Raw genomic sequence first — 25,352 nt, 5'->3', positions numbered from 1 at the left:
CCAGTGGTTTCACTTCATTACTGTAAAATATATCAATGATCAGGCTCTTTTCAAATTCTGCAATCCATCACATTGAATGGCACTGCATTCACTTCCTTGTTCTGCTTTGTAATTTTTGTCAGTTACATTGTTTATACGCGATAAAGAAATGTGGTCTTTTCGAATTAATCTGCATTTCATTGGCAGATCAAGTACATTTTGCTGATATATGCAGCTCTTCATGTTAGCCTCGTGTTAGCGTGGTAGCTTCATGTTCGGAGGACCAGGATATATATACATTTCTAACATGCACACTCTTAAACTTCAGGTATGATCTCAGTAATTTAAACTTCACGGCTTTTATGATTGGAAACAGTTTAATGGACAGTACTCACCTGCTGCCAGAGTAAAAAAATCCTTCTTTTGCTCATGCTTTACCAGGGGCACAAATTCAGGAAGCAGCTCAGTCATCAACCTCAGTTGTCTTTTTATTTTATTGCAAATCTGTTTGGCCAGTCAGTAGCAACCCCGTCGCCAGAGAAAATGTTGACATTGAACTTCTCTGAAAACCATGAGATACGTTGAATGTCGACATTTCTGAACATAAAACGCACAATGCCACGAGGTTAACGTTGTGAAAAGATTGGTTAGGTTAAGGCAACAAAACGACTTGGTTAAGGTTAAAAATAACATTATGGTTTGTGTTCAAAAGTAACGTAACAACACAACATTAGAACCATGTTTGTTTGACCCATCCACCCACGGACTCCCTTGCTTGTTAGCCTTGTTTTTATACCAAGTAACTTTTTATACCACGTAACGTTTTATACCACGTAACTTTCACGCCACGTGACTTTCACGCCACGTGACTTTCACGCCACGTCACTTTCACGCCACGTCACTTTCACGTCACGTGACTTTCACGTCACGTGACTTTCACGTCACGTGACTTTCACGTCACGTGACTTTCACGTCACGTAACTTTCACGTCACGTAACTTTCACGTAACTTTCACGCCACGTAACTTTCACGTCACGTAACTTTCACATCACGTAACTTTCACACCACGTAACTTTCATATCACGTAACTTTCATACCACGTAACTTTCATACCACGTAACTTTCATATCACGTAACTTTCATATCACGTAACTTTCCATGTTTGCTCGATATACTAATACGTCCACATTTAACGTATCCTGAGTCTGCAAAAACATACAGCGCCAACATTATCTCCTGGTGACTGCGTTGGTCAGGAGATAGGCATCCGAGTATGTTTTCACATAAATTCATTGAAACAAGATGACTAATGAGGACTAACACCATGATATGACAGAATGCACTCAGGATGTGAGGACATCTGCAGCCTGCCTAACAGCGAATACAAAGTGATGGAGATAATGGAATACAATTTCATATTCATGAAATGTAATGTTCTTTACTCTAAGGGCTATTGGAGAAGACTTTTCCTCTCCTGACAATTTACAATTGATCAAAATAAATGTAAAAGTTTGTGTTGTAAAGTTGTTGTAAATAACACCGTCGTGATATGGGTGACGGCCATAACACGATTATTTTTATGAGCCAATTTCCCTGCTTCTGAATAGAGAGGATTTCATGTTTATCGTTGCATCAGCTTGCTTTGAGCGGATATAATAAAGCGTAGCAACTCTGGGATTGTAGTGTCTTTTGCATGCTTAGACTTGGAGAATATCTTCATATGTTGATTCATCTGCAGTCATGGTCTTTTTTTGACATTCCTTTTGCCATAGAGGAGATATCTCAGTGAGGCATCAGCAGCCTGACAGCCAATAACAAGACAGTAATGACTGCCAGGCCACCTTCCCTCCCTCACGAGGACCTCATTTAATTTTAATCAAGTTCTGCATTTGGGTGGCACGTTCAAGGAAAAACCTCTGCGCATCCCTATTCAGCGCCATATGTTGGCAGACACCACCGTAGTGGGGGAAAGCTCTGTGTATGCCCGAGGCTCTGGAGGCTCTCCACCTGCCACAGGGGGCTCCCGGAGGAGACATTATGCATGGCAGGCGGCTGTCCTGCCCGCTGTATGCGGCGCGGGCCTCGTCCATGCAGAAGGACGCGTTGGGACAGAAGATATTTGTCTGCCGCCATCAGTATTGTGTTTACAACTTGTGACTATCCACATTTACTTTGATTTTAAATTTATCACAGATTAGTTACACAGTGTAGCGATATTTTTCCATCAAAGAACGATGTTTAAACGTGCCAAATTCACAGCATACCTCCGCACGACTCTCAACATGTTGACGGCTGAGTCGGCGACTCGCAGCTAACAGTGCTAACAGCGCTAACAGCGCAAACTACGGCACTAGTGCTGACAGAGCTAGCAGTGTTTACCTGTGGGGGAACGGGAGTGCGGATGCTACGCTTCATGAGCTGCAGTCGCCATATGAGCACAGTGCAGCGCATCCCCTGCAGCGGCACGCTAACATGCACTACAAGCATGTATGTCCGCCTGGAGTAGCTCAGATCACAACACATACAGAGGAGGAGTGAAAATACACACAACAATCCAGATATATAATCGAACTGCAAAGCACTGAATCCGGTATATTTTAAGTCACTGAAAGGATGTTGGATTCTTTTCAGGGCCTGAAAAGAAAAGAACAAAACTAGTGTCTTTATTTTGAGGCTTGAAAATGGTCATAATTATCATATAAACATTTATTAAAAATGGAATTGCAATGGATAATTTAAGAGCCATATTTGACAGAAGTGGAAAATCCCCATATGGTTTCTGTTCATGCCTTGAGTGTGCTCGAGTTTATCAAATTCATGCGAAAAGTCAGTTTTCACAACCCACAGATGTGGTAGTCACAACTTTGTTTCTTAATATTCTGAGTTCAAAGTTTTAATGCGTATTTCTTTTTTAGTTTTCTACCCTTTTTTTAATCCTTAGACATGATGGAAAAAAACACAAATCAATCATATTTAAAAAAAGAGAACAAGACAACATTGATTTTTGTTGAAAATTGTAAGAGATGCTTTCTGAAGCCACTGTGAGACGAAGGTAACAACACAAACCTCTGCATGCACTGAGAGGAAGGACCTGTTTACTCCAGTGGTGTTTGTTGATGATACTGTATGTGACTCATATTTAGCAGTTTTTTGTTTTTCTTCACCCGTCAGGGATTATTCCGCACTCAACCTGATTAGCAGACGACACATTTCCAAATCTCCATGAGTAATCTCCTTTCACAACCCTGCATACAGTCATATTTCCCCTCTCCTCTTCCTCTGGAATCATATCACATGTCACTGTCACACCATCCACGCCGAACACACAGAGCCTTCTCTTTTCTTCCAAAGCCCCCTCACAGTTTTGACGTAATGTGACTCAGTTACCTCACAGTGAAGAGAAACTTCAGTGACAAGCAGCCGGCAACATGACAGCAGCGTGAAATGGGAATATGGTGTGTTTTCAGGAAGTGACACTCTGGCCTGATTGGAGTTCCTAATCACGTATGAAAAAGGTCACGGAGGAGTCTGAGTGTCCCAGAAGTCGTGTGTGAGTGACATGCCTCCTCAATCTCTTTTTAAGCCCCTTAAAGTTCACAGTACACAGAGCTGCTGCTGTTGCATTTGGTGTGTGTGTGGGGGGGGGGCCGGGCTGCAGTCACACATCATGTCCTCAGGCTCCCCCACTGCATAAACACAAATCCCCCGGTGCCCGCAGGGGATTTCATCCCAGAAGAAATGCGCTGTCACCTGCTGTGCAAGGGGAAAATAACAATTGTGGAAAACATGACAGCTCGGTCCACAGCACCTAGCCTTGCTTAGCAGAGCACAGGTCTGCAGTTTTTGAGTGAACTCCAGAGCCCCCCCATTGCTGGCTAGTGCGTACAGCCATATTACTCCTGGTGCAAAGGGGGATTGCACAATCTGAACCAAGCAGGTTGACATTCAGAGCACCAATACAGCAGCAAATGGCTATTTGCTATGTAAAGATATTGTGGAGTAATTACCTCTTCCTCTGTGTGCATATCAGTGCATCTTCTGCTGCACAAGGAGTGATCAGGTTTCTGGAATACAAAGGACGCCTGTTAGCTGCAATCATCACTAGGGTTTACTTTAAATCTGCAAATTGTGGTTATTTATAGAAGCTTTTCATGTGCTGATTATTTTTGTAAAATTCAAAAGGTCCAAGGTGACAAGGTGTCTCAAAGTGTGTTTATTGTCGCTCTTGTTAAAAAGTATATTTTTCCTCCACCTGTACGCAGCTGACTCGTGAGTGCAGGACCATTGAGGATTCATGTTGTGCCATAAGTCCCAGTGCGCTCATTCTTCCCTGTTGAAAGAATGATGCAAGCCACTCTGTAACACTCGGATGAGTCTCCGTTGTGTTCTTTGTGATCTTATTTTAAAGTCATTTACATGTTGCCACTACACATCGAAGGTTAAAGTGCCAGTGATAGACAGATTGTAATTAACTTTTACTTTTACTTTGACTTTGACTTTTGTTTTGGCTGTCATTGTTCCAATTTTGACTTCACTGCTGCTCTACTTGTTTTGGTTTTAATGGTTAGTTTGACATCGTCGGAAAAATCTCTACAGATGCCTTGCAGTCATGTGACTTCTGCTGATGGCTGTTGGTGTCGCCGCCATGTTGGGGCACCGATGTTACACAAGTAGGATCATAATGTTAGAGCTCTTCATCGCCAATGTCACTCATATCTGCATATTAGCGCATTTGAAGACGCATAAATAGCACAGGAGCACCGAGACGCTATTTGCTCAGCAGTGCATCCTTTGAGAATAAAACGGCTTCTTTTCGTCTTGTGCAGGATTAGTGGCCGTAAAAGCAGCAATCCTTTTGTAAAATTTGCCCCAGGGACTAATAACGTACACTTATAACTTTGCATGAACTGTGTGGCTGTCTGTAAAAGCAAAGTGAACAGCAACTTGAATCTAAAAAAAGGTATTGGCCTCTGAAACCTCTGATCAGAAGGAATGATACCAGAAATGTTGTCGTCGAAACCACGATAAAATCGATACCATGGTAAAATACATCAACGGATCAATACACACATTGATCTCCTGTTAGGATAATAAGCTGATGTAGTCACTGTGATTACACCCATTGATTTTTGGATAATAGTTTTGAAGTCTCGAGTTTTGGCTGTCGCCAACTTGCGTTTTGGTTGTCACCATCTTGTTTTGTTCCAACCAAAGGTGATAGAGAGGGCGGAGCTAAGTACAAACGCATGCTGAATAAGATATTTGTAGGAGACCAAAGATGTTGCAATTAACTTTCATGAACTGAAAACACAAAGTGTTAGTAATTAACACTCCAAACTCCCAGGCCGGAAAATGCCATATTGCTGTGAAATCGTCTCTTTACAACAACTGTATTTTTTCGTGCCAAAAAACTAAATTCTTTCAATATTACATTTGAGCACATCATGATATCATTATATTTTACCTTCACCTCATGCTCGTTCAAAAAATGATTGTTTAATAGAGCATGAACGCATCCCAATGAAACGCCATGCGACCTCCGTTAACTGTGCTGCTCCGTTACGGTACCTGCGTGACCTTAGTGATACGAGCACAGTACTGTATGTCTTCCAATGTGACCCGTGTCATCAGCAATCCTACCTGCTCTTACAGTCGACAGTGGAGAGACTATAAAGAGCAGCCTCAGTGCAGGTCAGGCATGACACACCCTGCCAGTCCTGATCCCAGCACAAAGGCAGAGCGGCGCGCTGCCTCCATGCGCCATCCACACACTCACTCTCCATCTGACAGGCCAATGTCAGAGCCTGCCAGAAATACATGGTAATTACAATCTGCAGACTCAAAGGAAGGGGGAATGGATTATCCCAACCTGGTCGCAATGCGAGTTGTATTTTCTAAACCCACGACACAATTCCAAAATATGTGTTTTCTCCCAAACGTGCGGTCCAGTTCAACCTCCTGTCTGCCACCGTGGATCAGAGGCAGCGAGGGGATGCCGAGCGCCCGTCAGTTCCTGTCTCTTTCAAAGCCGGCCGCATTTAATGGGCTGCCAGCGTGACGCAGCCGTGCTCTTTTGTGCTACACTATCACTGTGTTTAGGCGCGGACCTAATGCTGCCGACCTCTATTTTCTAATGGGGAAAGACCTTTACGGGGCACTCAGGACTGAAATCACTTGTGTGCTCCCACCCGAGGCACAGAGCATGTGCATCCTGTCCGGTCCTGGAGAGGAAACGGTAGGACAGAGGATTCGTGGAGCCTGGAGCCGACATGGGAGCACTGCACTCAGCAACACAACACAGGACGACGGTAGTTTATCTGAGGAGGTGGGGGGTTTGTGCATAGAGGCAGCCTTTTCCAAGACGCTCTCGCATATCGGCTAAAGTGTAGATCCTAATTCGATCTAATTGTGAGTTTGTTTTTCTCAGTTGACTTTTGGGGCTTTTCAACCCGTGGTGTCCGCCACCGTGTTGTTTGGCTGCATGAGCGCTCCTCTCCGTGGCTCTGGAAGCATTTACTGCAGTTGCTCCGCTTCACAGTGACTTTGTTCAGTTGTCACACATGCTGCATTTTGTTTATCTACCTTAAATCAACTGTTTGAGGGAGAAGCGGTGCTTGTCTTTTTGTTGTCGGCTTCCATGATGCCATATTTACGAAGCTGGAGAAACCGCCGCAACAAATTAGAGATGTCCTCGATTTGGACTGTAGCTCTGAGTGGCAGCATTCATCCTGCATACTGCATCCTGATCAACAATGTCAATAAATGATAACTGCAGGCCCCTTCTAACCCATATCTATGAGGCTGATAACAGCCATTCAATTGGCTGGTGTTATTCGGAGCAGGGGTCGCCCTTCTGCTTTAAGAATGTATTTATTCATTTGAACTGGTCTTCATGAAACTACCTGCTCACACTGCAGAGCAGCATTTCGGCTGACAGCATACACACACAACTGTATGCGCGTCCATCCACAGGTGCCCCCCAAGCTGATAGAGTCTTTCCCTTTCTGGGCTGTCATAAAGGATGATAGACCTACTTTGGGAATACTGCCCACCGTCTTTGTCCCGGTGCTCCATCTTAAACGATCGCAAATCAGTCTGGGCGTGATTTTAACCGCGAAAGGAGACGGGCATGTTTGACTTGCGCGACTTGTTCGAGCCTTTGAATATTCAGTGAGGCCTGTCCTTTGAAGCTGCTCCTCTGCCTCCTTTTGTGAGTGAAGCAGCTTTATTCATTGTGACTTATGCAAAGTGATCTTTAACCTGGAGGGAAACCACAAAGAACTCTTGAGGGAGTTTTGCAAACCTCGCTACAATGGATCATGTTTAGGGAAAAGAAAATCTTTTTCTTTTTTCAGAGCAAAAGGAGCCATAGAGGCCAATAGAGGTGCGTTTTACAAAGTGCAAAATCAAAATCATTGTATTTTGTCAGATTTGAAAAGACCTTTGCAACATCAGACGATAGTTTAAAACAACCCAAATTGTTAATTTGTGCTGCTGTCATCATAATACACATACGTCTCATTATCTGTTGCCATGGCAGTAGTCATAATTCACTCAGGGCAGCTGGATTCCCTCCCCACTTTGTCTTTGAGATGTTCCTTTCTTATGTCAGGGAGCATTGTGTAACCCATAAAATCAATGCCCTGGATGATTTTTTGAAGACTGCTCGGCCAGCTGCGGGAGACATCTCATTATGTCTCCGCTCTCTGCGGGGTTCTGCGGCTCGTGTTGTGCCATGTAGTCATGCGGGTTTTAAGCATAGAAACGAGAGCAGGTGCAGCCGTGGACCGAAAAAGCCGGAGAGGAAACAGACACAAACATGCCTTATCCTGCCTTGAAGTGTCCCTTGTCCCCGAAGACCTCTGCTGTGACATCGCCCTGCGCTCAGCTCGGCACGCGCAGCAGCCAAAACCCCGAGCCTGAGCCGCAAATCAACGTCTCAACGTTCAGGTTTGATTCATTTACTTTAATAATGTAAAGAACTTATCCAGGAGTAGATCTCTTAACCCTAGAGGTCACTGACGTACTGTATCCACTTCTCCAACAAATAAAGGCACACAATATGAAAAATGGGACATGACAAACATACAGTGTTTCTCTCACTTCACATATGCGGCGCACATTTTGTGTTTGCGTTCGTGAAATGATGCTGAAGAGATGGTGTCTGCGGTTGAGTTGTGGCACTAGTGAGTGTGACAGTGATGTCAATGGTGGCAGTGATTTAAAGCGGGTTTTTGTGAAATACATATTCGTTACATTTTGCTCTTAAAAACCCTGCATTGTTCACATTTTGCCGTACATTTGTTTCAATTTAAACACTGGTTCACACTGAATTAGCTTATCGACAAAGTCAATGGAGTCCCATAATTACGTAATTGAATCCACTGTAGCAGTCATTCATTCATTGTTGTTACATAGTAATTACAAAGCTATCATTCATTTATCAAATTCTCAATGACTGGCCTTTGATTTCTATAATTTGTTCACTTTCTTAAAAGCGTCTCATGATGGAAGCCTAATGAACCAGATCACTGCATAAACGTACTCTTCTGTCTTGCAAAGGAAGAAGGAAAGCTTTTTGTGCGTGTCTATCAAGACGTCAAAATGTGTGTCCGGCTCATTGAAATACTCCCAACGCAATGATAGGACATTGGGGGAAAGGTTGACATTTAAACTCCAGCAATGTGTTATTCATTTCAACACTCTGACAGGTACTTGCCAATGTGATGCCCCACTTCCTGTTTGTGATAAGTCGCCAGTTTGGCGCCTCTAAGACGGTTGAGATGTCATTCCGGAAAACGCCGGCTCTCACATAAATACAAAACATTTAGCATCATGACTGTGATGGCACCAGCGTGTCCGTACAACTCTTGTCAAATTAGTTTGGAGCGAGTGAGTGATGGAAGTAACGAGCTTTAGCTCGCTAGTCACCAGAATAAACTGCTATGAGTTTACCCGTTAGCTGGCTAGCATGTGGTGTGGCTGTGGTAGACAATGATATGATATTATGTTACATATTCATGTAAATGTGCTCTCAATTTATTTATTTGTTATTCATCGGTTATCATTTGTTGTGATTTGTAGCTACTGTGCCTTTTATTAGAAACTACTATGGAAACTACTTACAGTGAACCCGTCTGTCCAGGTCAAATTGATGATTATAACCCATTTCTTTCTTTATTTCTCATGCAGATTGCCATCTCATTGATGTTAGTATATTTACTGCATGAATATAAAGTAATGAAACGGACAGCTTTGCCATTTACCGGCTTTCCGTCGATTCTTGTGCCTATTTCCTCAACCAAGGGCTCGCTCGGGGTGAGACTTTGCCGTTTTTTAGCCGGTTCTGTCACCGTAGTGTCTGAATTTGCTGCCCGTACTGCGGTGGCGTAGAGTTAGAGTATAGGCAGAGTGACCAGGCATTACCAATCCGGGGAGGCTTAATTAATCCACATGTGCTTTCCTTGTGCACATCCGTTTCTCATTGAGAGAACATACCATTCTTTTCTTCTGTCACCATTTCAATATGCAGTCAGCACGAGCCTCAGGTGGCCAGCCAGAAAGCAGACGAGGCTTTTCTATTTGTTTTCATGTATGGAAAGACCCAAAATGAGCTACAAGCGAATTGTTGAAAGAACCTTTGTATGGGAATGACTCTGTCCCAAGCTTTTTGATCCTTATAAGCAGTTTCCACTGTATCTCTGTCAATTCTAGTTGGATCTGGAATCAGTCGTGACAACACAGACCCCTGTGTCTCCCAATTCCCTAGTTCAGCATGCAAACCTCATCAACATGAAAAATGGTCATTTGTAGAGACACCAGATAATTCAGTAGAATTCAATTTGTTTGCAACCTCGCACTGATCCTGCCATCAATTTTCACCTTAGCGTGATATAACTGTCACCATTTTTTTTGCTACCCTCAGGAGAAATTATCACAAGCCACCACATCTGCTATCTCAGACGCCCCCCCCCCCCCCCCCCCCCCCAACCTCGGTTTCCCTGAGTCCCATTTAATGTGAGAATCCTCTCTCTCCGTCTTCCTCCGCAGATCTCATGGTTTCCTGGATCTTTAACGAGTACCCGACGTTTGTGAAGCAGGATACTCGCCGATTCATCTCGCAGGAGACGGGGAACCTGTACATCGCCAAGGTGGAGCCCTCAGATGTCGGCAACTACACCTGCGTGGTGACCAACACCGTCACAAAGACCCGAGTCCAGGGTCCGCTCACTCCACTGGTGCTCCGCAGTGACGGTGAGCTCTGCTTTTGAACACGTTGCTTGCACTAAACCACCTGCGAAACAAACACTGACAACCACAGCACACAAGACTGATGGAAGCGTGTCCTGGTTAACTGGGCCACATTGTTCTAGAATCTGCTAATTACTGTATCTTCTTATTGGGGCGTTAATCTGGATGCAAATGTTGCCTCTTTATCGTAGTGAGTTGGATTCATCAAATCCATGGTTTTCCAGATGATTTAGCTTTCCCCGATGTTGCCTATATGTCGTGAATCTGTATCGGCACGCAGCAAATCCTCCATTAGATCTCCATGTTTGGTTACAGGGAGATATGAGATACACCTCTGCCTCAGTTTATATACGACTCTCTTACTAAGCTATGTACATTTAACTCTTGCCACTCTCATGATGTCATAGGATGGTGTTTTTCTTCATTACTTTTATGAGCACAAAAAAAAGCTTCTCCATCCTGAGCTTCGATCAAATGGTTGGTATTCTACAGCAGTGCTGAGAATTTGGTCGGGTCTTGGGTTGTGACAAACAAAAAAGCCGAACTTGCTCTGTTGGTACCTGAAAGTAGAATGAATGGTTTTAAGGAATACACATGAAATTCAAAGGGTAATTATCTCCTTCTCTGCTAATTTTAGAATGTCCTTTAACATGTGGATCTGATGCTTCTGGCTGGCCTTATCAAGGCCTTATCAAGGCCAGCCAGACGAAAGGTCACTGTCAGCAAGTCATCTGATTGTAGGCTTCTGTCCTAGAAGGGTGTTCCTTACCATATATAATGCAATGCAAGAAATATGAAGCGAAATGTAAAGTTCACTTGAAATGTCTTTGGGTTAATGAAGTACAGCAGCTCTGATGCAATACAAACAGACCCCAGGAGGGAACACTCGTTCTTATCTTATGTGAGGCATTTTTCTTGGGAGCCATTACTGATACTATTAGTATTAGAGGTAACGCTTTATTTTAATGCCCCTCATTACACATGTATAAGCAGTTTATAACACAAAAAGTATTTATAATGTTTTTGTCAACCATTTCACTGGTCTATTAATACCAGTGCTGACCCTGTGTTGCCAAGCATCGATTCATTGTTTCATGAGTTATGGATGGTTCAGAGGAGGTCTTATGTTCGTTGACAAATTGATACCTCAAAAATTATTGCCACTACGTTATGAGCTGTAGTGATATAGCGCTCAGCTTGCAATATTTGGGGAACAGAGGCTGATTTTGAAAATAAAGAGAGAAAGAAAGAAAGAAAAAGAAAAGTTAAGGCGGTTACATGACAACGAGCAAAATGTAGGATCTGACATCACACAAAATTGGGCTTCATGCAGTCAGTGATAAAAGAGAAAATGTCTTTTTTTGTTGTTGTTCATATTCATGATGTGTTCTTAGCTTGTTAGTACCCACTGATTTCTGGATTCACCAGTATTTTATTTTTGCTCTTCTCTGAGGTAAGAGAACATTTTACGACTGGTCGAGAACACTCGTACCGAGATAAGAAAAGACAAGTTGTTTTCACAGTTTGTTCGCAACTTGTTCATCCAACGCAAGGAAACACGAGTTACACATTTGAGGAACATATAAACACATAAATATCTTACAATCAAATTCGATATGTTTCATGTTTAAGATTATAATTATAACGATTCCATTATTAAAGTCATCTTATTGGTCTACTCATCCAAACCTCGAGATGATATTTTGTGTGTTCAGATTCTGAATGGTTTACATACAAAAGGCCAACTGGGTTGACGACATTATTTGAGCATTGATGACCCATCATATGTTATACAGACTTTAATTCAAGAATAAATGTAGAAGTCATTTCAGAAACATATTACCTCACTATCCGTTGGATGAGAGACAGGATTGCGAATTGCTGGCCTGATTTGAGAGATTTCTTTTCTTCGCCCAATTCCTGAACACTTTCCCCACCTGCTTCCCTCCTTTCTTTTTTCATTATACCTTTATTTCACCGAGGCAGCAGGTGTAGCGGCAAAACGTCAGCTCCACCACGGTCACGGGGCGCTCAGGTTAGGGGGATGATGGTGTGGGGTGGGGGCGGGCACATTAAACAAAAGGTTATGGTATGAGACATTTACCTGCCCACTTCCTCCTGTCTGCCTAAAATGGGTGATAGTGCTGTGGTTACATTCCAGTATGAGACAGTTGTGATAAGGATCTGAATTAGCTTTCACAGTCACTCGGGGAGCCATCCTGAAAACACATGCCTCCCCAAATCAACGAGTTGAAATTGGCCTGTTTCCTCCATCTCGAGAGCTATTTGTGCAACACGGCCCTGAATTACAGCAACGAGGGGAAAATCTATTGTTACGACAGGGGCTTCGAAATACGATGTTGTGCACCCCGGCTTTGGCACCGCGAGGAGAAATGAACTGAAACACATTATAAATGCACTGATATAATTTACCTTTGTGTGATTTGAGGGAGAGACAAAAATACGCACGTGCTGTCAGACACTCCAGTCTTGATTCATGGACAAGTCTCTCCCAGAGCGAGAACACCAGAGAGCCCACATTCCCTTCTTCTGCTTCATTCAGAGAATTTTTTTTTTAGCATGCACAGCAGCAATATTATAATCCAGCAGCGCTGCTTCGCCGACAGTGAATGGGATGCTTTGTAGACACAGTGGCGGTACCCAGGGGGATTTTATGGGCCCGTTTTCTGGTTCATAGCCGTTAGCGCTACACAGCGAGATGAAACTCATCTGGATGTAAAAGCTCAAACCATCTGTGAATTCTCAAAGATGTTTGTTTTGTTGTTGTTTTTTCCATTCAACATCAGCGTGTCGCACGTCCGCTGGAGATCTGTGTTTCGCCTTCGTTTTCTCATTATTTTCAATGGGGGAGCGTTCTGTGACGGCGCTGAGAGCAGAGCATTTATTTTTTTTTGCGCTGCTCAGATTGCACGATGTTGGAAGTTGAAAAACATTTCAGTTTGTGGCTGAACTCGAAAGAAGGTTTTCAGAAGCTGTGTAGCAACAGCAGAAGCCACAGCTAGTGTTTATATTTCCAGTCTTTTATTTGTTGTTGTTGTTGTTAAGCTGGGGTTTCAAATCAAAAATACAACTTTTTCTTCTCTCTTTGCACCGACGCTCATTTGCATTTCTCTTTCAGGTGTGATGGGTGAATACGAGCCAAAGATTGAAGTTCAGTTTCCAGAGGTCGTTCATGTTGCCAAAGGATCCACTGTGAAGCTGGAATGCTTCGCACTGGGAAAGTAAGCCCACTCCTCAGTGTCAGGCTCAGCGTGCTCAATCGCATATCAAAGAACAAATATTACCAGAAGCCTGGTGGGATATATGTACATATATTTCATGTTTCTCGCCGCTTTGCTGCAATCCTCATGTGTTTCAAGTTGCACGTATGAGAAATTAGATTTGGGAGATTTGGGAGATTGGATTTGTAAGACAAAGTAAAGGACTAGATAATATGCTAAACGTTAGATTACTAAATAGCCCTTAACTGTACACCTTAAACATTACTTATGAATGTTACATATGGAATAGTTACAACTATCATGTAAAAAAAAAGAAGATATTTTGGGTTGTTAAGAATCAAAGTAAAGCCCGACATGTTGAGCTCCTCAGCCTGCTGGTGCATTAATTATTAATGATTTTTATGACCTATCTGAAGGTTAATCTCTCCTTAATCTTGCAAATTAAGGGACATTTGGGACGTTAACTCAAATAATTAAGGGTCTGTGAGTTAAAATCTGATTGTGTGTATAAAGAAGGCCTTTTGTCTGACAGTAATTAGTTTCAAGCATAGACTGTATCTAAGAAGTGGACTTAGTCGTCAGGATGTCCCCCATTGGTTTGTGGACCGGCGTTATAAAAACCTTGAGTTCGGCATTTTGGCTGTCGCCATCTTGTTTTTTTGCAACCAGAAGTGACACGAGAGAGAGAGGAGCGAATGAAACGATGAACAAGAACGCATGAAAGGGTTAAAGTTGTACGTCACAAGGTAGCCACGCCTCAAAGCATACCCTGCTTTATTGTCGATTTGACTCTAAATGGGACCATCCTTTAAACTCATTCATCTCAACAACAATAAACTCATGTTCACAGTGTTTACTGAGGTGATAAGTCGAGTGAGAAGTAGAGTAATTTTCTCACAGACTTCTATACAATCAGAGGAGGCGCCCCCTGATGGCCATTAGAAAGAATGCAGGTTTAAGACACTTCAGGATTGGATTACATTTTTGGAGGTTGCCGCCTGTTTTCTGCATTTTTTTTCTTCATACTGTCTTTGATTCAGCTCTAATTCTGCTCCATCAAGGTATGAGGACATGTTTGGTAAATGTATTTACAGTTCACATTTAACCGATTCAATTATTTGGCAAACAATAATCAATATAGAACTAGAATTCTAAAAGTGTTTTTGAGTTTGTCGAGATATTTAGGGATTTGAATTGCACATGTTGCCGATTTAGTTTACCAATGTGCAGGAAATTGTAAAGCTGTGACTTCAGATGGTTACACTCCTCCATGCCTCGTCTCACAGCCCGGTGCCATCTATAAGCTGGAGGAGAGTGGACGGTGTACCCTTCCCCAGGAAAGTGGACATGAGGAAAGCCAGCGGCGTCCTGGAAATCCCATACTTCCAGCAGGAGGACGCCGGCACGTACGAGTGTGTGGCGGAAAACTCCAGGGGATTGAACACGGTGAAAGGGAAGCTCTCTTTCTACGGTAGGTGAACCTGACACGCATGAATATTTGACCAGCGTGCACCACATCTGTCAGACCTGCTCAGACTAAAAGGCAGCAGAAAGCGGACACAACTGCTCTCATAAAGCAGTCGGCGGCGATCGGCAGAGGCCCGTGTGGCGCGCACGAGGAGGCAGGCTGGTTTTAACAGCACATCAAACTGATTAAAGGCTGTCAGCCATGATGCCTCTAATATTTTGATCCATATTAAAAGGAGTGATGGGGATGATGCTGAGCCCTTGGACACGACCTTGTTGGTGAGCCCTGTATTGGGTACCACCAGATGGCATCATGGTTGACGTCCAACTTGACTGGAGATTAAAGCCGGTAGATGTGCTATACATAGGCCTGTGGCACATATGTCAGGGACATAATCTGCGCTGCAGCATCTGGATCGACCGGAAGGAGGTTCGTAGTTCCACTCACTGTTGCTCATGGTCACTCCAGTTTTACACCTATTGAGTTCAGGTACGAGAAGTCATGAAATCTACTGCCACTCCATTCCAAAGCAAAAAGTCTGAAAAATAATCTGCTCATAATAAATGACAAATATCTCACAAAAAAAAAAAAATTTTGATGGAAACCTTAATCTGCTTTTGACAGTAAAGAGGTCCTGTCTAAAGTGGGTATTTTACGAACAATATATCTATTAGATTCAACTAAACATCTCAATTTAGAGCTAAGTATGTGTGTATATATATATATATATATATATATATATATATATATATATATATATATATATATATATATATATATATATATATATATATATATATATATATATATATATATATATATATATATAAATTCTAGAAAGCACAACAGTGGTAAACAAGTCCTGAACAACTAGAAAAATTAGCTAATTAGTCACGAGATGTCAAGTATTATAGTTGTTTATATTCCTTCCTTGTTTACTAACTGCAAACAATATGTCATAAGGATTAGGACCAAGGCGGTAGGTTTGCATATGGACCTATGATAATGTGTTATAATATCGGTATATAATACTCTAGGAGGACAGAATTGTCCCGACCAATATTTGAGCAAGCGAGTTTGCCTTATCTTCGGAGTGAAGTCATATTCCCCATGTGCTCTCCCAAAGGCTCCGTCTCTAAGACGACCTAGCATGCTAGCGTTTGATTGGCTGAGAGGTAGGGGGCTATCTGAAGCTTCCGCCTCGTACGCGTCCCCAGATGTTGAAACAAAACCTCTGCTCTGTGGTGTGTTATGGAATTGGGATGCAGGCTGAGTATCTTCGAGTTAAACTTTGATAGTGGAATATAACGGTCATATATTTTGTGACTGATGAACACCGGACTGAAACTGAGGGAGAACGGAAAGAATCATGAATAATGTTTGTCGATCCACACTGTAAATAATCAAAGTTAGCGACCCTCCCTGACCATAAAGTTTAAAACAGCCATATTCTGTAACCGTTTACCTCTCTTGGTAACTGTCCATAATAACAATGACGTGAACGAACGGGAGAAACAATGCCGTCACCTGTACACGTTCAGAACAATGTGACCAGGACTGATCGGTCCAAGCTGTTAGCTCGCTCTCTGAACAATCTGTGGATTTTCCTCCCACCTCGATTGCCCTCCGCTTGCCTCCCTCTGATTCTCCCCCCCCCCTCGGGTCGTGCTGTGTCAGCCGTCAAACATAACTCATTTGAGGCATTAAACAATTTGCCATGATTTACAACAGTCCTGGAAGCCCTTCGCCTCACTCACTCCCAACAGCCCGGGAGCACGCTGTGATCCACCAAGGCTTGATTTGTCCCTCTGAGCTGTGGCTCCTCTCTCATTTTTGAAGTGTTTTGTCAGTCTCTCCCTCCCTCTCTCCCTCCCTCTCTCTCCTGCTGTCTGCTGCCAGGTGATAAAAATCAGTAATCTTATTTTGAACTCTCTTTGAATTAAGCCTTTGAGACATTCGTCAGCAGTGTAAGCCAATGGGGGAATCGATAAGGGTATCGCTTGTGCGTCCGAGCGCGCCGCAGTGAGCCGGGCTTTGTGTTAGAAATGGAAGAGATGAAGGTGTTACTTTTGCGGTGGCACCGTGGTCACTTTAAAGCGTGAGTCCCGCTAATGCAGTAGGAATGGGGGGTCTGAGTGTCTGAAGGAGCTGCATTTTCAATTTAAAATGTTTCCTTCTCGTCTCGACTGAAACCGAGACAGGAATTTAATAACTGCACCGAATCTTGAGGAGCTTCAATCACATTCACATTCAAACTCGCGGTGGAATTAGATTCATTGTATCTTCATGCGACAGAAGTTCTCTTCAGTTTGTGTCCAATTGGCCGCCGTCTTTCTCCGTGAGTCTGTGTCGGAAGCAGTGTTCAACTACCACTCGAGCCAAAGACGAGGACTCTTGTTAAATGTCCATCTCTGACAGAAACAGTCGAGGGGAAGAAAAATAAAAGAAATGTGCTTTTGCTCCGTTGTTGATGTCGACATCACTCGGAGGGGGGAAGTAAATGTGAAGCTGCGACAGGTCAGTCCCCCCCCCCCCCTCGTTGTACTCACGTCTGTGTTCCTGCAGACTTCACCGCTGCATTATCTCACAGTGATTTCACCGATAAGGCAAATTTCCATCTTCCCTTCCTTCTTCAGCTACTTGACGTTTGTTCAGATTGTCTGTGCGCTTTGGCCCCGGTGCAGGCAGAGATGGGCTGCCGGCTCTCATTTGGTAAGCGCTGACTGAGAGTCGATACGTTGGCAGCGGGCTGAGGGATGGAGTGAGGGACCCTGTCAGCGAGGAGGAGGAGGAGAAGAAGAAGAAGAAGAAGAAAACACTACGACCACAATGCAGTGCTGGAAGGTGCAGTGGGTGGGGCGGCTCTGATGGAGGATTGCGGTAGAATGAACGGATGTGACGCTTAATGATGAGGATGCTGGAGTCTTGTGAAGTAACTTCCTGCCATCTTTCTTCCCTGTGGGCTCGTTTCTAAACACATCAAAGCTGTAATAGATTTATATACATTATGAATGTGAATTAATTATTATTTTGTAACATTTTAAAGGTAAAGCAACTGCAATAAGGATCAGGGTCACATAGATGCTACATCACATTGTTTGAGAGTAAATGGGTTTCATGCAGAAATCAATGGCTCGCAACAAAATGAGAACAAATCACAATCCATGAGAGTGAATCTGTTCCTGCATGAGGCCCAATGTCTTCCTCTGGAGCCAGATAGAACAACAACAGAAGCCTCAGCTTTCCGTCAAAGGACACGTCCCCCTTTTTTCAGACGGCAACGGCACAGCGTCCACACAAGTTAAGTGTTCACGACCCCAGCCAACCTTGTGCCGCCGCCAAAGGGGGGATCCTACAAGGCCTGTAGTACGTCACATGATCCACGAATGCAAATGTGTCTCTGACGCTGGACGGACTTTGATGTTGAATCCGTGCAGGCCTTTGACATGAATACACAAGGCCGCGCAAATACCCGCCTCTGGCCTCCACGTCCACTTCTTTTGAATCTGCCGTCGCTCTTTGTTTCTGAACACCCACATGCACAACACTTGTAACACACACACACACACAGATATAATGTGGGGATGCATTTGCAGTGATTGAATTCCTCGCTGTGTTATCCTGCCTCACTCAAAGGCAAAATACTGTACAGCCTAAGCCAATTACAAGCGTTTGTACCGCTACTGAAAAGCCACCACAAAGGTTCGTCCTTGAGAGTGGCATTGAGGTGGAGATCTGCAGAATGGAAAAAGTGCGGTCGGCCATTACTCTTGTCCCGCCACTGGCCTTGTGTGATATAGGGTGATGGTAGCTTGACCCACACATCATCCGGAATGTACGGAGCATTACGCAGAGGGAGCTTTACTGATCCAGTTTTATGTACTGCTTTTTTTTGGGGGGGGGCTCAATCATTAGCTAGCAGTGAGTTACTCGCGTGGCACAGCAAGGAATCAATTCTCCTCCTGTATAATTATACCATCAGTTAGTCCGATTGGATCGAATGGAGTGCTTTTATGGCACCAGAAGCCACCCTCGTGTATATGTGTCTGGTTTTCATCATTTTTGCGAACTCCACACCTTAAATTAGTAGCAATAAATGAGGAGATTAAAAGTCCCACGTTCAACCGTATGTGTGCCAGTGTGTGTGGGCTCGTTTTAGGGGTCTTGTGGGGACATAAATCTGACTACACACTCACATTGTGGGGATTTGCTGTCCTTATTGGGACAATATGGGAGACAAAGGTATGAAGAGGTTAAGGGTTAGGATTAGGCTGGTAGACGTCATGGTTAGGGTAAGTCTCCAGGAAATGAATGCAAGTCATGAAAACATGACTGTGTGTGTGTGTGTGTGTGTGTGTGTGTAATAAAAAATATATGACATATGTAAATTCTTGTCCCGTTGTGCTACTTTGTGATTTTAAATAATAGTAAATATTTAAGTTGCCATGAACATTGTTATATACAGCGGTATGACAAAACAAGCAACATCTGATGCAGCTGTGCCACACTTCATATTTATTGGCTTCACTTTAAAATGCGAGGATGTGTCACGTGAAATGCCTGCTGCCTGGACTCCTCTGTCCTCGCATCTTAGTCCCGGCCGCGGGAGATGTGAGCGGAGGAAAGTAGGAAAGGAATCGAGGATGTACAAAACTGGGTGTTGAGACGGACCTCAAAAAGAATGTATAAATATGCAGCCTGGCAGACAGAAACAAAGCACATGAAGCTCTCGCTGCTGGATAAAAAGCCTCATTGCTCTGATCACCAACAGTAATTAATTGAAGGCGACTTTGATGAGCATATAAACATTGTTACCGTCTATATATCTGAGTCGACACGTTGGGTTCACTCTCGTATTTTCCGTGTTTCCTCCAGCCCCGCCTCATCTCATCGAGAAACCCCAAGATGCCCAGAAGCTCATTGATGACTCGTTGGTGTGGGAGTGTAAAGCCACGGGGAAGCCAAAGCCTTCTTACCGGTGGATGAAAAATGGAGAGAACCTGGAGCCTGCAGAGGTGAGATCTGCCGCCGTCATAGAATCGAGGATAAAGTTCCTCTCCCAAGGTCAGGCTTCCGACAGCAGCTTTTGGCACGGACGCTCACTGGCCATGTACTATTGTTTGTTCAAGCTTTGCCGAGTAATTAGCATGTAATATTGTCCTCATTACAACACGGCGCCTCCTGTGCAGCAATACGCGTCATAGGATTCACTCCTGCAAAAACGGCATTGGGTTGAAAGCGATTGGACTGAGAGTATTTCATGCTCCTCTGGAAAGCACAGTGATGTAAGAGCTACTCTAATCTTCTGTCAAATCTCTCTTTGCCAAGTGCTGTTATTAATCCTGCGCCACCAAATGTGGAAAAAGTAAGGTCCTCTATATAAACACTGTATATCCTCCTTTCATTCCCGCTCCCTGCCATCGCTGAATTCCCATTATGTATTTAATGATGAGAGATGGGCCTATTATTGGCTACAGACAGCCTACTTGTGCGTCGAACTTTAACTTGTTGGCATTTGCAAAAAAAAAAGAAAAAAAATACAATTCTATATTATTCTAGATTATTATTACATCGGATCATTTAGCCAGGTTGTTTGGGGAAGATTGATTGGCCACCGAGGCGCAGCTTGCACCTGATAAATAAACAGGCATTATGTTAATTTGCTTCATGATGCAAACAAACAAAAAAAGGCGACAAAACAAAGCAGAGGATATCGATCAGTTGGATGTCATACATGTGGTTGGAATGAACCCGGTCTGTCGTTGCTGTTACTAGAAGCAACACTCAAAACAACAACAGCACAGTTGCTATCAGGGGAGAATAGTCAACAGTCTGTTCAGCCGATGGCTTACATTTCATCACAACCTTTTATTGGGTAACACTCTTGTGTTTAGTCCACCTGTTTTTCTGAGTGAAAAAAAGTCAAATTTCCAGATTGTCGTATTTGGTCGTTTCTTAAAAATGAGTTCCATTCGTTCCATTCTGAGCCGAACGCATCAAACGAAAGCGCGACTGCTTTTAGAAGACGTCCTCAAAAACTGGAGGAAAGTACAAACGCACCTCGCCCACGATGGCTGTGTGATTAAAGGTCACAATGAATGTTGATTTCTGTCTCCTCCCTGAACATAAATATAATATATGGATATATTCACAACGCATGGGTGAATGGATTCATCAGCCAAGGTGGTGCATTGTTTGAAATGCCACCATTAACCACAGTGGCTTAATGAGTGGAAGAGGGAAAGGTCAATGATGTAAAGGGGCAGTGAGGAGAGGACGCAGCATTTGTTGTTATTTATTACGCCGAATCAATTGAGACCTTTCTGATCGTATAGTTCACTGGAACGTATTCACGCTGACAGCTTTAGAAGTGTGAGCAACAGAAATAAAGAAATCAGAGTTTCTTTCACCTTTCACACGTCTGTTGAGAGTTGGATTATTTATTCCCAGATTTGTTAATTTACATTTTTACTTTATAGGTACGACTCACTCATTCCTTCTCTGTACATACTTGTTCATGTTTTACAAAGGGTTCAACCTGCGCCAGGCCATACAACAGAGACAGCAATCATATCACATTCATAAAGGATGACTCGTATACTGCGGTTAACAAACAATAACAACAGATATACTTCTGTTTTAAACACACTGTTATTGGTCGGTTGTCGGTATACGCAAGCTCAGGTATCGCAAAGCATTAATGGAGGGGAATATCTCGGGTTAGGGCCATATCTATTGCTAGGGAAATGGACGATACAGTACAGTGGATTTGTAGGGAGTTCTGATATATATAGCGGAGTATATGTGATATTCAATTATTCAATGTCAGTCATGTAAAATATTGAAGAGCCCCAACTATTTCTCGTGTTTCCCTCTGATAATAGTGCCTCTCAGACTGGTTCTGCAATCACTGGTCTCTTTGTCGGACAGCCGGTCGACATGCTGCCCTTATGGATTATGAGACTCCTGTTGTTGTTGATGCTTTTGTATTACTGCCCTGTGTGGAAATAGCAATGGTTTATTGGAATGCTTCTTTTTCTTGTGGCCGTTTTCATCTCATGGACCTCACTCTCTGCTGCGTTATTGACAATGGCTGCAGGATTAAGTGGCTGTGCAACTAAAGGGGAAACTCCAGCGTGAAACAGGATTAATCCACTTGAATCGGTGTGCGACCACCATGCACATGGTGTGGTAATTCCTGGTAGGACTGTAATGTTGAACTTAAAGTATTTCCATTTTCTGCTACTTTGTACTATATTGTACTTTTGATATTTAGTTCATAACTTTAGTTACTAGTTATTTAGCAGATTTAGATTAATAATACAAAATCAACAAATAAATGATGTATAATTATAGAGAAAGATAAGACTCTGTTGATCCCTTGGTGAAAGTCCTAAGCCGCCCGGCAGTATATGTCATTTAAAACAATAGGCCCCACCTTTACCAGCCGCTAAATTATGTTATTGTACATATTAATGTATCAGAATCAGAATTTGGTTTATTCCAAAGTAGGAATTTGCTTTGGTGTGTTGGTGCATAGACAAGAGAGAAAGAATATTACGATCAAAACTGATCATTTAAAATGAAAAAATATCTACAATGTAAGTGTTTCAAAAAGGAAAAGACAGGAATGTTCAAGAATATATTCTAGAGGATGTGCAAAGGTTCAAAGTATTAAGAATAAAAAAAATATGCAATGTGCTTTCATGTAACATATCAAAGACTATAATTCAATAAGATAATATCCATTATTCTGAAATGGGCCATTCTGTGTAATGAGTACTTTTACTTTTGGTGTATTAAGTTGATTTTTGTACTAAAAGCTGGGGTTGTTGATCTTGAGAAAGCAACAATAGTACGAAAGATTAAACAAATGATCGAACTGAAAAACCCAGCCCAGAGTCCTCGACTCTTTTTTACTGAAAGTAGCGGCTCTAGTTTCAAAAGTCTCTAAATCGAACCAAAAAGTCTGCAACACCGACAGCCCGTCCATTCAGGCCTCTCTCCAATGCCACACCCCCAAATCATGATCAACCTGTGACAGCCACAGACACCGGCTGTTTGTTTTTTGTCAGAGAATTTAAGTAATTGATTGCTTTCGGGATGTAAAACTAATTTTAACAAATGTATAAAAAGAATACATTGAAGAAGATTATAAAATCAGGACTGTCACTTGTAACAGTATTTCTACACTGTTGCTACTTTTACTTAAAAGGATAGTTTGGGTGTTCTGAATAGCGGTTTTATGAGCTACTTCTGCATTGTCAGTGTATTACCTACATTAGATGAATGCAGATGGCGGCAGTTTTTAGAAACGGACAGGAGTACCAGCACTGGAGGAAGACCATGTACTGCCGTGGACAGAATACTGCTTTACTGCTGTGCTCCTGTCGGTTTCTCCAAACTGGGGGTGTGCCGACCGCCATCCACTGCACTCCCCCCCACACACACAAACACACCCTGTTAATTTGAGCTCAAGTGGAGCAAACAGGCTGAGCTCAGAGCTTTTGATCTTGCTTTAGCAAAGCCATTGTTGAGCTTAGTTCATGTCGACTTGAGGTTCTTTCGTGCAAAAGCATGTCGAGAAGCAGATTCATCAAATATCTGCGTGGAGGATTTGCTGATGTCTTTCAACGTGAGCACCAATAATCTTTTTGGAGATGAAAATCTATTTCAGGGTTGCTTATTTACTCCTTTTATGTGCTTTTGTATAAAGGAGAAAAAAAAGGATAATTTTCCACATTCACAACAGTGGATTGATATCTTTATGATGATGAAATGAAGCTTGTTTGAATTTTTATAGCTGTAAAATGATCATCATTCTCACAAAGGCCTCCAGTTATTAGTAATTCTGAGGAAGATAACTGTAGACGGCAATTAAACCAAAGGAGCTCACTCTTCTAAACCACATACGGCACTCTTTCATCCTACCATTCTCTTTCGTGTTTTCACAGCTTTATGTCAAACGAATCAACCCAGCGTTGTCGGCAAACGACATTGCCAATCATTTTCCTTCAGCATAAGGCGTACAGATGGTCCCCTCAGGTCCCTGCATGAAAAACTGCTGATTTGAGAGGAACGTCATGCTTAATTAATAGCAGCCATAAACGGGAGTGTTTCCGTGCACTGACTGATATACGCCACCATTTGCCTCCCTTGCCAGCAGGGATGTTCGCCCCTGCACATCCAGAGCCGCAGAGCGTAATGGAAATTGCAGGCGCAAACCTGCTCAAACACAGGATTAGTTTGTGATCCTTCAGTCGAGGACAGTCTCCCTTTTCATGTGACAGTACCGTAATCCCCCGCGACTCCGGTTCAGGTCGCTCAGGCACCCCTATGGAAACGGGCTGTGATGACATTGTGGGTGAGCCCCCGAGGAAGACACGGAAGATGAAGGGCACACGGAGGCAGGACCTGACACAGCCGCGTAGAGATGCATGAAAACTGCTCAGGGATCCAATGCTGTAGTGAGGGAGTCGAGTGCGAAGCCCAAGTTCAGAGAGATAAACTTATATGGAGGATTAAATGTCCAACAGATGCACTGAGTTTTTAGTTCACTGGGCCCAGACGTCCTTAAATAGATCTTAATTTGATGGCTCACTGACGGGCAAGACCCCCCCCCCCCCCCCCCCCCCAGGCGGGCAAAAAACGATCGTCTAAACAGATGAAGGGGAGGTACACAGCTTGACCATGTATGCTGGCACTTAGTATGTATGGGGGCATACCTATCAGAAAAGCAATTTCCACAATGCATTATACCTCAGATGTTACCATATTCCTTCCCCCTCTTATCCTCCTGCTGAAGGGGAAACAGGCCCTGTGGTGCAGTCGCAGATATAAATAGGGCACGGTTTTATTTCCCTCTCATAAACATGCAGATTGATTAGGGTCATTTTCTGCTAGCCTGCCTCCATCCACCCAAGCCTTTCCCTCCATTAGTGATGAAAACCTAGATTTATTGCCACGTCTGTCACTTCCAGACCATAATTCACTGGCCCCACTGGCCGGCTGGTTTTATGTAGATGAGTGCCCGGGAATAAGGCGTATTAAAGGCGTGCGTCTCTATGTCCACAGGAGCGCATACAGGTGGCCAACGGAGCGTTGTCAATCAGTCGCCTGACCCTGTCCGACACAGGAATGTACCAGTGCGTGGCTGGGAATAAGCACGGCGAGGTCTACTCCAACGCAGAGCTCTGGGTTATAGGTAAGGTTTCGGCTCGGTGTGTGTACTGTATGTGTGTGTGTGTCTGTCATAAGACCCAGGAAGAGTGTCAATTTGACATAGTGGCCAAACCGTGGAATTACAACATCAAGGTCCATCTTGTGACGCCACTGGTTGGGCCCTTACGATAGGAAAGAGACGTCTGTAAATCTGCGGATGATTTCATTCAAGTAAATCAACATCCCAGTAC

The 25,352-nt window shown here is 43.3% G+C and overlaps 1 protein-coding gene across 1 annotated transcript in view; it reads left to right on the top strand.

The window, feature by feature from the left end:
- cntn4 (contactin 4) overlaps positions 1 to 25,352 on the top strand; it is a 126,359-nt gene that overhangs the window by 60,799 nt on the left and 40,208 nt on the right. The window contains exons 6-10 of the mRNA XM_079265843.1: positions 10,030 to 10,233; positions 13,370 to 13,472; positions 14,759 to 14,943; positions 19,816 to 19,955; positions 25,015 to 25,144. Coding sequence (XP_079121969.1) covers positions 10,030 to 10,233; positions 13,370 to 13,472; positions 14,759 to 14,943; positions 19,816 to 19,955; positions 25,015 to 25,144 — 762 coding nt within the window. The remainder of the gene's footprint in view (positions 1 to 10,029; positions 10,234 to 13,369; positions 13,473 to 14,758; positions 14,944 to 19,815; positions 19,956 to 25,014; positions 25,145 to 25,352) is intronic.

This window comes from Melanostigma gelatinosum, assembly GCF_949748355.1.
Source record: "Melanostigma gelatinosum genome assembly, chromosome: 3".
NCBI lineage: Eukaryota > Metazoa > Chordata > Actinopteri > Perciformes > Zoarcidae > Melanostigma > Melanostigma gelatinosum.
The sequence above is the reverse complement of the archived record's forward strand: the minus strand, read 5'-3'. Positions and strand labels throughout refer to the sequence as shown.